A 14,384-nucleotide genomic window follows, 5' to 3' on the forward strand; every position below is an offset into this window, starting at 1 on the left:
CCTGTATTACCTATTGGTAAACATATAATTAAGCATTATTGAGCATTAGCTCAGCATTATTATGTGTTTGCTGCTTGTTAATAAAGGACTCAGCTCTTCGGACACTCTTATCTGTGGTGCCTCCATACGCTGGACATTCAAATCTCAATTGTACATAAAAGCCATTAGATAAGCTTTTGACCTGCTATATTATGAACCCTAAGATGAGGAGAAGGTAGAGAAGGAAGTCCTTATTATGAAAGAAGTTTAAAATAAAACCTACCCTTTAGATAATCACATTTTTAAAAAGCAGTTTGCATGCGACAGCAGCCCGGTACATCACTTTGACAGGCGAGGGTAACTGGTGGGCCTCGTACCCTGGTGCAATAGGGACATGCCTGTCCTAGCATGCGAAGACAGCTATGGCAACACTTTGTGGAGAGTGAGGGGCATGACAAGGCATAGAAGTAGTCATGGTCATCCACTGCAACCAAGGAAGACACCAGTTGTGATGACTACTCATCCCTCTGGGACTGGACCCCCAAGGTCAAGAGAGTGGAACTGCCCCAATGCAACAGGTTTTCCACTTTAAAAGCTCTCCTGAACAGGTCCTTCTGTCATCATCGGATACGACGGGTAACCAATCACTTATGTTATTTTAGAGAAGTGACCATATGCAGAATGCACTTTGCCTGCAAAGTGTGCCAACTATAAAATACATCACAGTTACGCACACAGGCGATTTCCATGGCACCTTCCTTACTAATGGCAGTTACCGACAATGAGACACAACAGAATGAATATGCGGTCTTGTTGCAGGTTTCAATGTGAAACATTGACAATTCTATTCCTCCTACAGATACTGCTTGAACCCTGGTATTCCAGCACACTCACTCTTTGTAGCATTTAAGGCACCAGACAAAGGGGAAGCATGCAGGTTGTCCTCTGAGTTACACACCACAAAGATTCGGAAATTTGATGTCGGACCTTCACTGTTACTGAGTCCGAATGCTGGACCACCCCATCACCACCTAACAATGCCTCTGTTGTAGCTTCACGGAAGGATAGCAGTAATTCAACAAATCACTCTCCACTCATTAGGGATGGCAATAAATGCTGTTCTGATCAGCAAGGCCCACATCCCCAAAATAAATAAGCAGAATGAATGTGATCAAAATCATGATGTTATCATCAAACATGAACAAGTCCACTGTGTGCTACTGAAACCAATTTTGTCCTACTCTATAGAACTTAACACACCTCTAAAATGACACCCCGGTGTTGCTCCTTTCTGTGCCATGTGGCACCTTGCTGCTCCTTTAGCCATTTTTGCCTGCTCTTTTTTTTTTAAAAAACGAGGCCAAGTTGCAAGCTTGACACTCAACCAGCACGGATGGAAAGCATGCCAGGAGCCAACCAGATTCAAAGCCAGCACCACTCGCCTCCAAGTCTGGCCACCAGCCAGCTCAGGGGAGTATTTGTTAGCTTGGGCAGTCCAAGGAGTTTCTGAAATCCCATGACAAAAAGTGAAAGCAATTGTCCCTGCTGTCCTGGTTAATACTTAATCAGCACAAAAACACCTTCCTGTTTGTACATAGACCACTATATTTACAATGTTGCACAGATGACTGCACTTTAAAATTAATTCGCTGGTTGTAAAGTGCACTGCCATGACCTATGGTATTCTAAAATAGCACAGGAGATGCCTTAATATTCCCCTTACAATATAGACCTAACATTTCAGTTATGGCCTATCTATCCCACTATAGTGAGCACAGTCTATGTCTATTGTTAGTTGAATCAAAGTAAAGGCACTGAAAGGGATGCTGGTCTGATGTCATGGCTAGATCAGAGCTCCAGCCGAAGATAATAAATACTCTTGATAATAGTCATTTACCACGGTCACACAGCATTAGACATTACCAAGAGAAGTAGAATCAGTTATTCCCTTGTCACAAGTTGATAGGTTTGTTAGTAATTCCCTTCAGAGCACATTGTCCTGGTCAATGTTAAGCTCTCACAGAGCATCCCAAAAATAAATTATCTGGTCACAATCACTGTTGTCATTAGCAGAAGCTTACTTTGAACAACGTGACTATCAGATTTTCTACACTACAGTAATGACTAGGCTCCTTAGTGATGTCAATGCTCTGCAAGGATATAACTACAAGGCACTGGAATGAAATTTAGAGGCAAAATACAACACTCCGATGCAACTGTGCTTAATTTTACCAAACAGGAATTAATGCGGTTCACTGAGTACTCCCTACGTCAAAAAATCTATAAGCTGATATCGATGAAGCTTCGCTCAAGAGTAGTACTTAGCTATGATAGGTGGGCCATGGTTACCTATCACTAGATAGCTACAAACAGTGTCGGGAGGTTATTAGATCAATTACCTGGTAAGAGAGATTAAAACTGTCTGCAATCCTTCTCAACTCTTGACCGATCAATACCTCAGGTGCGACGTCCATTCCCACAGGCTGAGATATTTCATGGATTTCCATCTGCCCTGCAACACCAAAGAGAACAGTCATTTAAAATTTCATCATCCTAAGTGCACAGATCAGCATCTGAATAAAGAACAATCAAATTCTTGAGAGAAAGCTTTGAATTAAAGTATTACTCGATCCAGTAAAAGCAGTGTTAAGCTTTCTAACATCACCTCAATTGTACAAGTAGCCATACTAACATTTCAGAAATCAAAGTTTGATATAATACATCTTCTAAAGTACTTTTATTTCCATTAAATAAGCACTACCAAGATATTGGACTGGAATCACCTTAAAACAACTAACAGCTCACCCACACAAAAAATCCAATCCTAATCTTGAGTGCATTACCTTGCAGGAATCTCTACAAGTAAGCTAATACCGCCCCTAATCCCTACGGGGCCTTGCAATTGCAAAACCAGAGTAATGTTTTGAGAGCCAGTAAAGCCTCTTCTCCTTGGTTGCCTGTGAATATCATGAGATATGGGAGTGGAATTTGACCCATTAAATCTGCTCTGCCATCCAGTCATGGCTGGTGTGCCTTGAATCTCTTGTGCTTCAATTCAGCCCTGAAGCAGGTTAAGCCAGAAGCTTTCCCAATTCGCTAAACACTCCAAAAAAAATAAATGCTTCACTACTGGACCTCCAGTGCGATATTGGACTCTAATTGCAGAGTCAAAGCACAGCTCCCCATAGGAAAATTCAGACCAATGACTGCACATAATAATCCTGGAAAAGTAGTTTAAAGTGTCTCCTTTTGGGTGACTCGGTGACAAAGGTAGTAGAGCTTTGCCTGGACTCAATCTTGAACTGCAGAGCTACCTGTGAGGATGGAGTTTGCCTGTTCTCCATGTGGGCATATGGGTTTCCTCCAAGTATTCTTATTTTCTCCTACATCCCAGAGATGTAGGTTAACTGGCCACTTTAAATTGCTCCTGGTGTAGTGAGTGGTAGAATCTGGAGAGGGTGGGGAGTTGATGGGAATGTAGGAAGCATAAAAGAGTAGTGAGACTACTGTGAATGGGTGATGAGTGATTGCTGTAGAAAGTATCCTCTTTCATCAGATTTTTCCAGCTCATCATGCATTATCTCGAACTGATGGTTTCTGCTGAAGTAAAATCAAGCCTTTGATTTATTCCCAATTGCAGATTCCAATACAAGTCCCTGGTAAAAACATACACTGTTATATTGTAAATTGGTGCTGAAATTGACACTGAGCGTCAGTCCACCCCTTGTTAACCTCTGCAGGGTGATCGCCTGCACTGCAGTGTATATATTGCAAACATTCAAAAATCTGCAGATTCTGGACATGTAAAGCAACACACACAAAATGCTGGGGGAACTCAGCAGGCCAAGCACCATTTATTGCAAAAAGTAAACAGTGACAAAGGTCCTGAAGAAGGGTCTTGGCCCAAAACGTCATCTGTACTCTTTTCCATGGATGCTGCCTGGCCTGCTGAGTTCCTCCAGCATTTTGTGTGTGTTGAGGTGTATATTGCCTCGCCCAACTCTAATTTTAAAATTTTCACTCTCGTGTACATACTCCTGCTATGGGCTTATGAATTTGGTACTCTTGTAGCCTATGTGTCCCTTCGAAGCTGAACTATTGTTTGATTCCTCCTTCTCACACTCTTCTTGGCCCTGCTAAGGACTCTGGAACTCCTTCCCCAGTACTCCATCCTTTTTAAAAATTCTTCCTAAAATCTAGTTTATCAACTTTATTCACCTGTGCTAATCTTTCTTGGCTTGGAATCAGGTTTTTATCTCATTAAACTTCTGCCAACCGCCTTGGGCCATTTTGACAAGTTAATAGTCCTACTTTACCAAGTGGGCAGTGGTCACCTAGGTACTAATAAATAAAATAAAACATCAGCTGAAAATTCAACGATGTAACAGTATGCAGCTCATATTGATGCAACTTCAGCATGCAATCACTTAGCACCATTGCAAACATGATACTGTTGAGTGACAAAAGAGAATGCAAGCACAAATTCTGCTTACTTACATAATGCCACAGTGGTTGCTATTAATTTATGTGGCATATAAGACAAGCAAGTGCTGTCAAAGATGTGTTTTATAAAAGTAGTTACTTTGGCATGTTTCTTGTATTCCTAACCATTTTAATGAAGTTCACAATGTGTGGTAGAAAACAGCAAAATCACCAAGGGTGTCACAATAGCAAAGCAGTTAGCACAACACTTTAAAGTATCAATGACCCAGGTTCATTCTCCACCGCTGTCTGCAAGAAGTTTATCTGTTCTTTCCATGGGTTTCCTCCCACAGTTCAAAGACGTACGAGTTGGAAGGTTAATTGGTCATTGTCCCATGATCAGGCGAGGGTTAAATCGGGGGTTGCTGGGCAGTCTGGCTCAAAAGGCTGGAAGGACCTGCTCAGCACTGTATCCCAACCGATCAATCAATCAATCAATAAACAGTAGTAGTAAAATCCTAAAATCATTTTAGCTTGCCTTGGATAAATAAACAACACCTGTTTTGTAATGATAAACAGGAACAAGTAAACAGACTATCAGATAGGTAAAAGCTCAACCACAGAAAAAAAGTCCCACTGATTAAATCATCCCACCTCGTCTACTGAGCCTCATTTACAGTTATCCTGAACATACTGCACACCGACAGCAACCCAAACATCTTTTATTTTATGTGAATGCATAAGATTACCAACTGTACTCCGCAGAGACAGCTATAGCACCGCATTAGCAGTAATGGATGGGACAGTAACCCATAGGGCATAGTACAAGGTGTCAGAATGAGGTATCTAGTGGTGAAAAAATACATACAGTGGAACAACCTAACGCTGACGATAAAGGAGACCTGCTGTGGTGCACTACAAGAGGAACTTGAATTGCACTGTGGTGGTCGGCTGTGATGAAAGTGTGTGCTCAGTTCAGAACTTTGACTCAAAGCAGGTGGATGTTGGCACAGTCTCCGCAAGCAAAGACTGGTTATCTTTCTAATCAATTTAGTAAGAGGCTTGAGTTTAGTTTACAAATTCATTTTCGCTTGAACACAGCCAGCCTATCAAAGCAGGGTTCCTAACTTTTAAAAAAAATGCTCTGAACCCTTACCGTCAACTGAGGGGTCCTTGGGCCCCAAGTTGGGAACCACTGTTTGCAAGAAAGCTGCTTTAAGGAAGACTGTTGCAGACAGATTCAAACTCAGGTGAGCAGATTCAAATTATGGTTAGCGGGCTAGCTCTAAGGCAATCAAAATAAAGCAGAATGAACCCAAACAGCACAAGCTGTGGCTGAAACCGGGTAATGTGACTAGCAGAATGGAGTTGAACTTTTATCACTTGATCCATGCACTTATGTTAACAGTTTTCCAGCCCTTGCTAACGTCTTAATCATGAAGATTTAGTAATTCAAGAAATTAATACTGTGGTTAAGTGGTTAATAGTGAAATTAATCTGGGGCTTTCAGATAGGTCTTTCTGTGGCAGCAACTATTACTAAAGTAGAAATACTTTTCTTGGTGGAATCCAAACTGAATTAGTAAGACATACACACACACACACACACACACACACACACACACACACGTGCGCGCGCACTTTATTTGTGATGGTGCAACATGTTGTACAGGTTTATTCATGAGTCTCACGCCAGGAAAGAGATGAAATATAGACTCACAGAAAGTTGAGAAAAGTATATTATCTCATACTGTGTAGAAAACTCACTCTTTCGCTTTCTTATCATGATACTTTTAAATATATGTCTGCTGACAGGATAAGATAAGGATCTCTATTAAAGTATGAGGGAGGCATGGCCAATAATGATACCCCATTCACACAGTGGTTTGTTTTTCTTCAACCTATCAGTCATATAATGGAGGCTACTCGATCCAATGGCTATTGATCACTATTCCCCATCTTTATTTCCCTCACAACGTATCCTTTCTCACACGAGCATCAACTCCCTTTCATTTCTTTCCCCTCTCTCTGCCATTAAACTACACCAGGGGCTCATTTACCATCGGATGGCACAGACCAGCAAGCCTTGGGGATATGAGAGGAATCTGGAGCACCTGGAGCAAACAGGCGATCACAGAGAAAAATCAAGTGCTAACTCCACACAGACAACACCCGAGGCTAAAAAAGACAATCAAATATTCAGCTCCTGTTCTCTTTAGTTTTGCCCATAGAAACTCAGTAGCCAGCCAATGGTGTGGTGGTATCCACACCGGACTTTGGGGTGAGTGGTGCCAGGTTTGGACCCAGCCGCCTCCTTGCATGTTTTCCATTCGTGCTGGGTTAAGCGTCAAGCTAACAACTCGGCCTTGTTAAAAAAAGACAAAAATGCTAAAGAAACAGCAAGATTGCCACTCGACGCACCACAAGGCACTGAAAGGAACAACACAGAAATCTAGTAAGGCAACCCAGACTTCAACTGCAGTTTCTTAAGTATCAACTTTATTATAGCTCATGCCCAGGACTAGTGGTTGGAGACATATTTCAGTATTGACTAATTAATACAACTTAATGGAGTTTCCAGAGGTCAGAAATGCCCAAAACTTTAAAAAGCCTGAAGTAATATTATCCATAAATCTCCAGAGAAAAATATCAGATGGCCTGAAGAAGGCTGAATTATATCAGAAAAATATCAAATAGCCTGAATTAGTTTAAAAAAAGTAAAAACTAATTAATGCGATTAAAGAAAGGCTTCATCACTTGCCTTCATCACCATTAAAGAAGTGACTGGTTTGCTGTTTGCTGACTACAATTATAGAAATCACTGTGACACATGGCAAGTAAATAATTCAAAACATGCAACTTCAACTGATTTATTTAAATCTTACGTCCATTCCACAATGTGAGGAAGTAAAAAATCTTTTATGTTATGACTCCATCGCAACGTACAGTTATGTGAATTTGTAAGTCAAAGAAGCTGTCCTGTAACCTGTTGGTCCTGGCTTTAATGCTGCAATACCTTTAGCCAGGCGGAAGCAGCTGAGACATGGTTAGGGTGACTGGTGTCCCCGATGATCTTCCAGGCCTTCTTTCTGCACCTGCTGCTGTAAATGTCCTCAATAGGGGGAAGTTCACGTCCACAGATGCGCTGGGCTATACTACTCACTGCAGTGCCCAGCAATCAAGGTTGGTGCAGTTCCTGTACCAGGCAGTATTACAGCCAGTGAGGCTGCTCTCAATGGTGTCCCTATAGAAGATCTTGAGGACTTGGGGGCCCGTGCCAAACTTCTTCAGTCGCCTGAGGTGGAAGAGACACTGTTGTGCTTGTTTTGCCACACAGTGCATTAAATGCAAACAGCCAAAAATATTCAGCATTGGCAGGGCGTAAATGATGTCAGAGAGCATCAGCCTTTACCAATTACCAAAAAGGCATGCTTCAAGATAAAATTAGTCCTGCATGTCAGTTGTTTCAGGCCCGTCTTCATTCTAGCCAAAGAATGATGCAACAAAGCTCTAAATGCTTCTCAATAACTGGGTGAAAGAGGAGTGTGTTTCCGTTCAGCAAGAATTTGCACATTTTAGTCCAGTGCTTCATTCAGCTGATGCCATAATAATAAACTATCATTCACATTTCGTCAATCATACAATGTTTGCATTAAGCAAAGTTTTAAATACGCAAGAGTATTCAGAGTCCTGCAAAACAGATAAATGTATTTCCAGCCTCCTGTCTTTTAATAGACAAACTCATTACTGGTGAAATTGACTGTGATTCCAAAAGTGACTCTAAACAGTCTGGACAACTTCACGGATTGTTTTTATATTTGTCCTCGGGCACCAACATCACAATATAGCTATAATGGAAATGCAAAACAGGTGTGTACAACCGAGGTGTCGGTTGGGAATGAACAATTAAAAGCCTCAAGCAGTAATTTAAAGGGAGCGCAGTGACTGGTAGAAATGATCTGTGCAAAATAAATTTAAGACCCTACAAAACCCACGTGGCAATATTCAGACACTTTTTATAAAAAATCAAAGGTCAACCTTTGCAACCAGCCAACCCTTTATTTACTATCATTTAATCATGGTTGCCTTGAAGACGTTTCCTTCAACTTTTCCAACTCACTTATAATTTAACAATGTTTTGTAATTGCAAACCAATTGTGTAAACAAAGTATTTTATTATCTATTCCCTTTGCAATTATAGTTGAAAAACTGTGAATGTTAATTACAGATCTATTCTGATCATCTACAACAGAGGAATTACTGACAAAAGCAGTCAAAGGTGCGGGCAGTGCATTTGAATGAATGAGATGGTGCTACCTTCTACATGGCACAAACAGTCCTCACCTTGATATTGACTACACTGCAACCTTTTTTCCCCTACTGTTTGACAGTCATCGGCAGGAAAAACAAAAGTCCTGATGAAGGGTCTCAGGCCGCAACATAGTTGCTGCCTGACCTGCTGAAATCCTCCAACTTCTGATTTTGACTACACTGAAATCTTTTGTTCACTGTTCCATTGATGTAAAGATCAAAAATGTACGTCAACTGTTTACTCTTTTCTTTAGACGCTGCCTGGCCTGCTGAATTCCTTCAGCATTTTGTGTGCGCTGCTGAGATTTCCAGCATCTGCAGATTTCCTCGCCTTACACTCACAAATTGATAAGTTATTACTTGTGCCCAAGTTCTACACTGAAACCTCAACCACCTCTCTAGCTGAAAACAATAACTAAACTTTGCAAGTAGCTATAAATTAGTTGGGTATTCTTTTAAAGACCAGATTATTTTACAGTGCATGTTTTATAAATGAACATCCACTTAGATCACGTCAGTCAAATCGGACACTAACTGCTGCAAGAAGTTATTTCAGGAACACAGTACTGCAAATACAAAGGATATTTTGAAATAACGGTGGCATTCATCTGAACAGCAATTTTGAGTTCAGCAGAATTTCTGCCTGCCTCTCTGTGCAAGACCAAATAAGTAATCTCTTACCACAATTCTGCAAATGCTGTAGCTGTGCCAAGGCGACCTGCGCATGGTGGATGGCTTGGCAAGCCGGGCTTGGAGTCTGCGTGGACTTGTCACAGCCTATAGGCTTGGTCATCTCTCCGATGTCCGCGTCAAGAGAATAGCATCCACTTGACAACCTACTGGAGTATCGCAGTGATGGGGCAACAGAGGAATGTGGTCCACGCAAGATATTTGAATTAAAGAGTGGACATGTCATAATAAAGTTTGAAGAGAACTCAACACTTCCACACCGTGTGCTAGTAGGGGTATTCCCTTGATCAGAAAGCTCACCTCTTGACATGCTATATTTGGAATGGGAATGTTTGGACACAGTCGGATGAACACTCACTTCTCGGAACACAGTTGCATCTTCCCCTGTTTTAGGAAAGAAAGCAAGAATTAATACTTTATACCTAAGCATCCTACCAAGTTGCATCATTCCATGCTGCAGAAACTGCATTGTGGTGGGCAAGTAACAGGTCGTCAAACCTGGCCACTGCATCACAACACCAGCCTACCCACCATCAAGGGCATATACTCTATATCCAGAAAGCTGCCAAACATGACAAAGGATCCCACCCGGCCTGCTCAGGAACTGTCTTTCCCACTCCCATCAGGGAGGAAGCTACACAGCATCAGGACCATTAGACTCAAAAAACAGTTACTTTCCCCAAACAGTAAGGCTGATTAACACCTCCACCCACTAACCCACCCTTCCGCACCCCTAACCACAATACCTTTTGTCTGTGTGTCACCCGATATACAGACACTATCACTTTAATCAGTCTGTGTATATAAACTAAGTTATGCATTTATATTTATTGTGCTTTTTAAATTGTGTTCTTTATATTATTGCATTTTTTTGTACACATCAGATCCTGAGTTTTGTTCTCCTTTACACTTGAGTACTGGAAATGACATTAAACAATCTTGAATCTTTTGACCTGAATGGGCCATTTTTGATTCCATTAAGAGTCACACACAGATAAGAGAGAAGAACTGACAACTTAATTTCCCTGAGCAACTTGACAATTCAGAATAATTTTTTTTCAATTTTTGTTTCAAAAATCCTCAAGAAACACATACAGTTATGTTAAGAACCTTTCAAATACTCTGGTCTGCAAACAGGTGCAGCATTATAAATATCATCCATTCCCTTTTTTTTTCTGGAAAAGACATGTTCTCATTTTATTTTAGAAGCCATTAATTGTCACCATGGAGACCAGCGCCAACAGGTTAGGTACTGACTTTAAACATAGGTTAAAAAATGGTAGGATTAGACATGCTGGGATTAGCGTCATAGCAGGTGGGAGAAAATTAGAACTGCTTCTGCACTAATTTATGGCTGATCCCGATGCCAAGTTTAATGTGTACACTTGCCAAGATTGCTTCAGATGAATGCCTTAGGTGACTGATTTGTCAGTTTGGTCAAACTTAAACAAGCTTTGGGGTATTGCCATTAAACTATATTTTAACCATAAGGTCTCAAAAGTTGCTTGGCAAACACAAATCTTTAACGGCCAGCACCATCTGGTCTTAAGAGTGAAAACACCTATTGAACAACTTAGTGACTTACACAGATCTGAACCTTAGAACATGATAGCTCAAGGAGTTGTCCAGCTCCACTGCTCCTCCCTGCTTTCTTCCAGGTTTTAAGTATATATGCTGTGTTGTTTCTTGTAGTTTTATTGTTACATAGTTATTCCCAATAACTTTTAGTGTTTTTTTTTATCAAAAGTGGAGCACGGGAACAAGCCCTTCAGAAATAGGCCCGAAATGAAGAAAATGTATTAAAAGTATTCCAGACTTAATGAAAGTCAGCAAGATCCAAATAAAATTCGAAACCATCCACAAATATAGACGTCTGCAATTAAAAAGAATATGATGTCCCGCTCCTGACAACCCGTATCCTGAACATCATTCGCCATCTTTACATGTAATGATCCCTCTGGTCTACTTCTGGTCATTTAACTTACTCGCAGAATATAAACCTGCAAGAATTCCCTTCCACTCGCGTCCGGCAACATTATCCCTATCTCGTTCTAATGCATAAACATTAGTTTCAGAATAAATGCACATTGAAGATCTATATATGTTATTCTGCGTTTGACGCGAATGATTCTTCGCGGATCAGACCGGATAACAAATCACAACAAATGAAAAGCTCAACTTGAGTTAAAACGGAATAAAATTAAAATCCTAGCTGTTGTGGTTAAAGAGCTACAAGGCACGCCCAGATCTGCAGCAATGGTCCATTCCCTGTTAACTTGCAACATGCGTTCAGTAACATTACTTTTCAAATTAGTACTTATCACCTTTTAATTAATTAACCTAACTAACTTCAAACAGTGTTGACTGCCGCAGGCCATTTGGGGGGGGGGGGACTGTTTCAGCTGTTCGCTTTCTACAACTCAAGAAACTTTGAAGTGAAATCCCTTCCTCCGGCAGGAACATCGCCTGTCCCGCCGTGCTGATGAAATCTCGGCGCAATAGACGCGAGGGAGCACCAGCGGCGGGTGCTTTTTCCTTACTACGGATCCCATTGTTCTCGCCAAAGCGCTGAGCTCAGCGTTTTCGGGGAACTGGCAGCGGCTCCAGCATGTGCGTCACCAGCTTCCACACTGTCAACAAACACGGCCTGTGCGCCGCTCTCTGACCCCGCGCTGCGAGAGCACTCCGGTGCTCGAGTGAAAAAACACGTCCCCGGACTCCAACCGAGCAACACGCACACCATGTTCCTCCTCCACACCCCTCGCGAAGTCTCCTCAACGTACCTTCTGTAACGCATAACGTCGCAACTGTAACAACCTTTTCCATCCCTATTACAGCACAGATTAGTTCTGCGCTCTGCGTCCCAAACAGTGCACATTGTTTGAGGCTTAGTTTTCGAGAGGAAGGGGTTACGATTCAAACTAAAGTGAGACTCTCTAAATCCCAGAGTTCAGTACACGTCAGTCGTCTGGTCTGCGAGTTTCAGACGCCTCCGGAGAGACCGCAATCTCTCCAAAACAGCACGCCGGGTCCGGCAGACCGAAGGCGGCGCTTGATTGACAGGTCTGGATGGCGGCTCCGGAGCCAATCAGCGCTCGGCGCACCGGCCGGCAAGCGCAAACCCCGCGGGCGTGATGCTGGCGCTCGCCATTGGCCGCACGCATTTCTTTTTTTTTGTTGCTTGTTTACACACAGCGCTCTGTCACATGCGCAAAACGAGCTCGCGGGAGTCACACGGTCATGGGGCGAACACAACGAAACAAGAGAGAAAGAGAGAGAGTCAGTTTGCGGCGCTGCTACTTACAGCCAGTTTACTCCAAACAGCGTCAACGCCCATAACCCGGCATTCAATATGACTATACATGATACGCATTGTTATACTAAATCTATCCTCGCTTCACGCAATTACATGTAATCAAAATTAGTCAATTTCCATATTTTAACAAAGTTCTTAAAACACAAACTCAGATTTCCTTCTCTCTCATCCAGGCAATAATGACGCTGGGTATGGCAGCGTAAATCCTGATTTTTCAATGTGCATTGTTAACGCGCACACTCGGACACCGCAATTAACCAAACAAAAACAAATGGTTTTAGTGACAATGCTTCAATCGCAGTTCAAAAGCAAACGGGAAAGTTAGGCTTAAAAGAATTTTACTTGAAGTGGGAGTAATTCAGAGTTTAAACGCACTGTGGGTTCAAAAGACAATTAAAAAGTCAAAAGGCGTTATTGCGCCTACAGCGGCTTTGTGCAATTGTTATTATATCTAGTAGTGTGGACATAGACTTATAGGTGCGTGTGAAGAAAGAGTCCCGACTCTCCAACTTTTGGTCTGTCGCCTACGTAAACCACATGTGGTTTTGTTATTCTGCCGTACAGCGAATTTTGCAGTCGCCGGACAATAAACAGGCACAAGTCCGCCCCCATCCCTCTCCAAAAGCTGCGTTCATTTCGCCAATCAAAACATTACCCTATTTGTTAAATGATCAAAGTCCGCAAAGGATGAACGGCATCAGAACAAATTCTAACAGCAGTTTTCGCACAATCCTATTTCTGTACGGCGTCGTATTTTTTTACCGAAAGTGATTTTCTTTCTCACCCCGCCAGTCTGAAGCAAATGCATAGATAAAAGTATCTGGCCGTCCCTGGCTGCAAGTGGGCTCACCTGCTTGTTTAAGTTTCTCATTCGCCTTTGTTTTCAAACTCACGAAGGCTCGTAGACTTGAGATCACTTTACAGCGGCTGCCGCTGGTGTCTGCGTGTGCGTGTATGTGTGTGCGAGTGCGGCACTGATCGCCTCGGGTATCAGCAATGCTCCAATGAGCCGACTCTCCTCCTTCCTCCTTCCTCCTCCCTCTGCCGCCTCCCCCCCCACCCCCCCCCCCGGTCACGCCCAGTGAGAGGCTGAACATAATACACACATATGCTTGTACGCACTAATTTATATAATACACTTAAAACCAAGCTCCGCCTTTAAGAAGGGTGCAAGTCAGGACAGAGAGACGGAGATTTTGGTGGCGTTTTGGATTTATTTATGTCGGAGGGTTGGGTTGAAGGGGGCAGGGTTGTTGGTGGAGAGATGGAAAGGCAGTGAGTTGAGGAATTCAACACCCACCTACGGAGGCAAGTCCAGGAAACGATCGATGTATATATAATTTTATGGACATGTTTTTTTTTAATTTTAGCGTTGATATTACTAAACTATTGTACAGCAAAGCAGGGGCCAATAGTTTCCGTGCGCATGGGTTCGGGACACCTCCATGAGATGAGTTTGACAACAGAACACTACACGTAGTAATAAAAAAATAAAAAAAAGTTCAGAAGAATTCTAGGCAACGTACGATAGCGCGGAATCTTGGAGTGGGTGGGTGCTTAATAAGCCCAACGACTTAGACTGACTCGTTTCTTTAAAAAAAAGCGGCAAGGTTTAACCTTGAATGTGGAGAGAGGGTCAGAAAGAAGGCACAGCCCGGTGTGAGAGG

The 14,384-nt window shown here is 42.3% G+C and overlaps 1 protein-coding gene across 1 annotated transcript in view; it reads right to left on the minus strand.

Moving 5' to 3' along the window:
• The window catches only part of LOC132401081 (uncharacterized), a 48,149-nt gene extending 34,407 nt beyond the window's left edge, over nucleotides 1-13,742 (minus strand). The window contains exons 1-4 of the mRNA XM_059982894.1: nucleotides 13,568-13,742; nucleotides 9,393-9,785; nucleotides 3,294-3,428; nucleotides 2,379-2,491 (exon numbers count right to left, since the gene is read on the minus strand). Of these exons, the coding sequence (XP_059838877.1) occupies nucleotides 2,379-2,491; nucleotides 3,294-3,428; nucleotides 9,393-9,711 (567 nt within the window). The 5' untranslated portion in view covers nucleotides 9,712-9,785; nucleotides 13,568-13,742. The remainder of the gene's footprint in view (nucleotides 1-2,378; nucleotides 2,492-3,293; nucleotides 3,429-9,392; nucleotides 9,786-13,567) is intronic.
• Nucleotides 13,743-14,384: the final 642 nt, after the last annotated feature.

This window comes from Hypanus sabinus, chromosome 10 (genome assembly GCF_030144855.1).
Source record: "Hypanus sabinus isolate sHypSab1 chromosome 10, sHypSab1.hap1, whole genome shotgun sequence".
Lineage (NCBI taxonomy): Eukaryota > Metazoa > Chordata > Chondrichthyes > Myliobatiformes > Dasyatidae > Hypanus > Hypanus sabinus.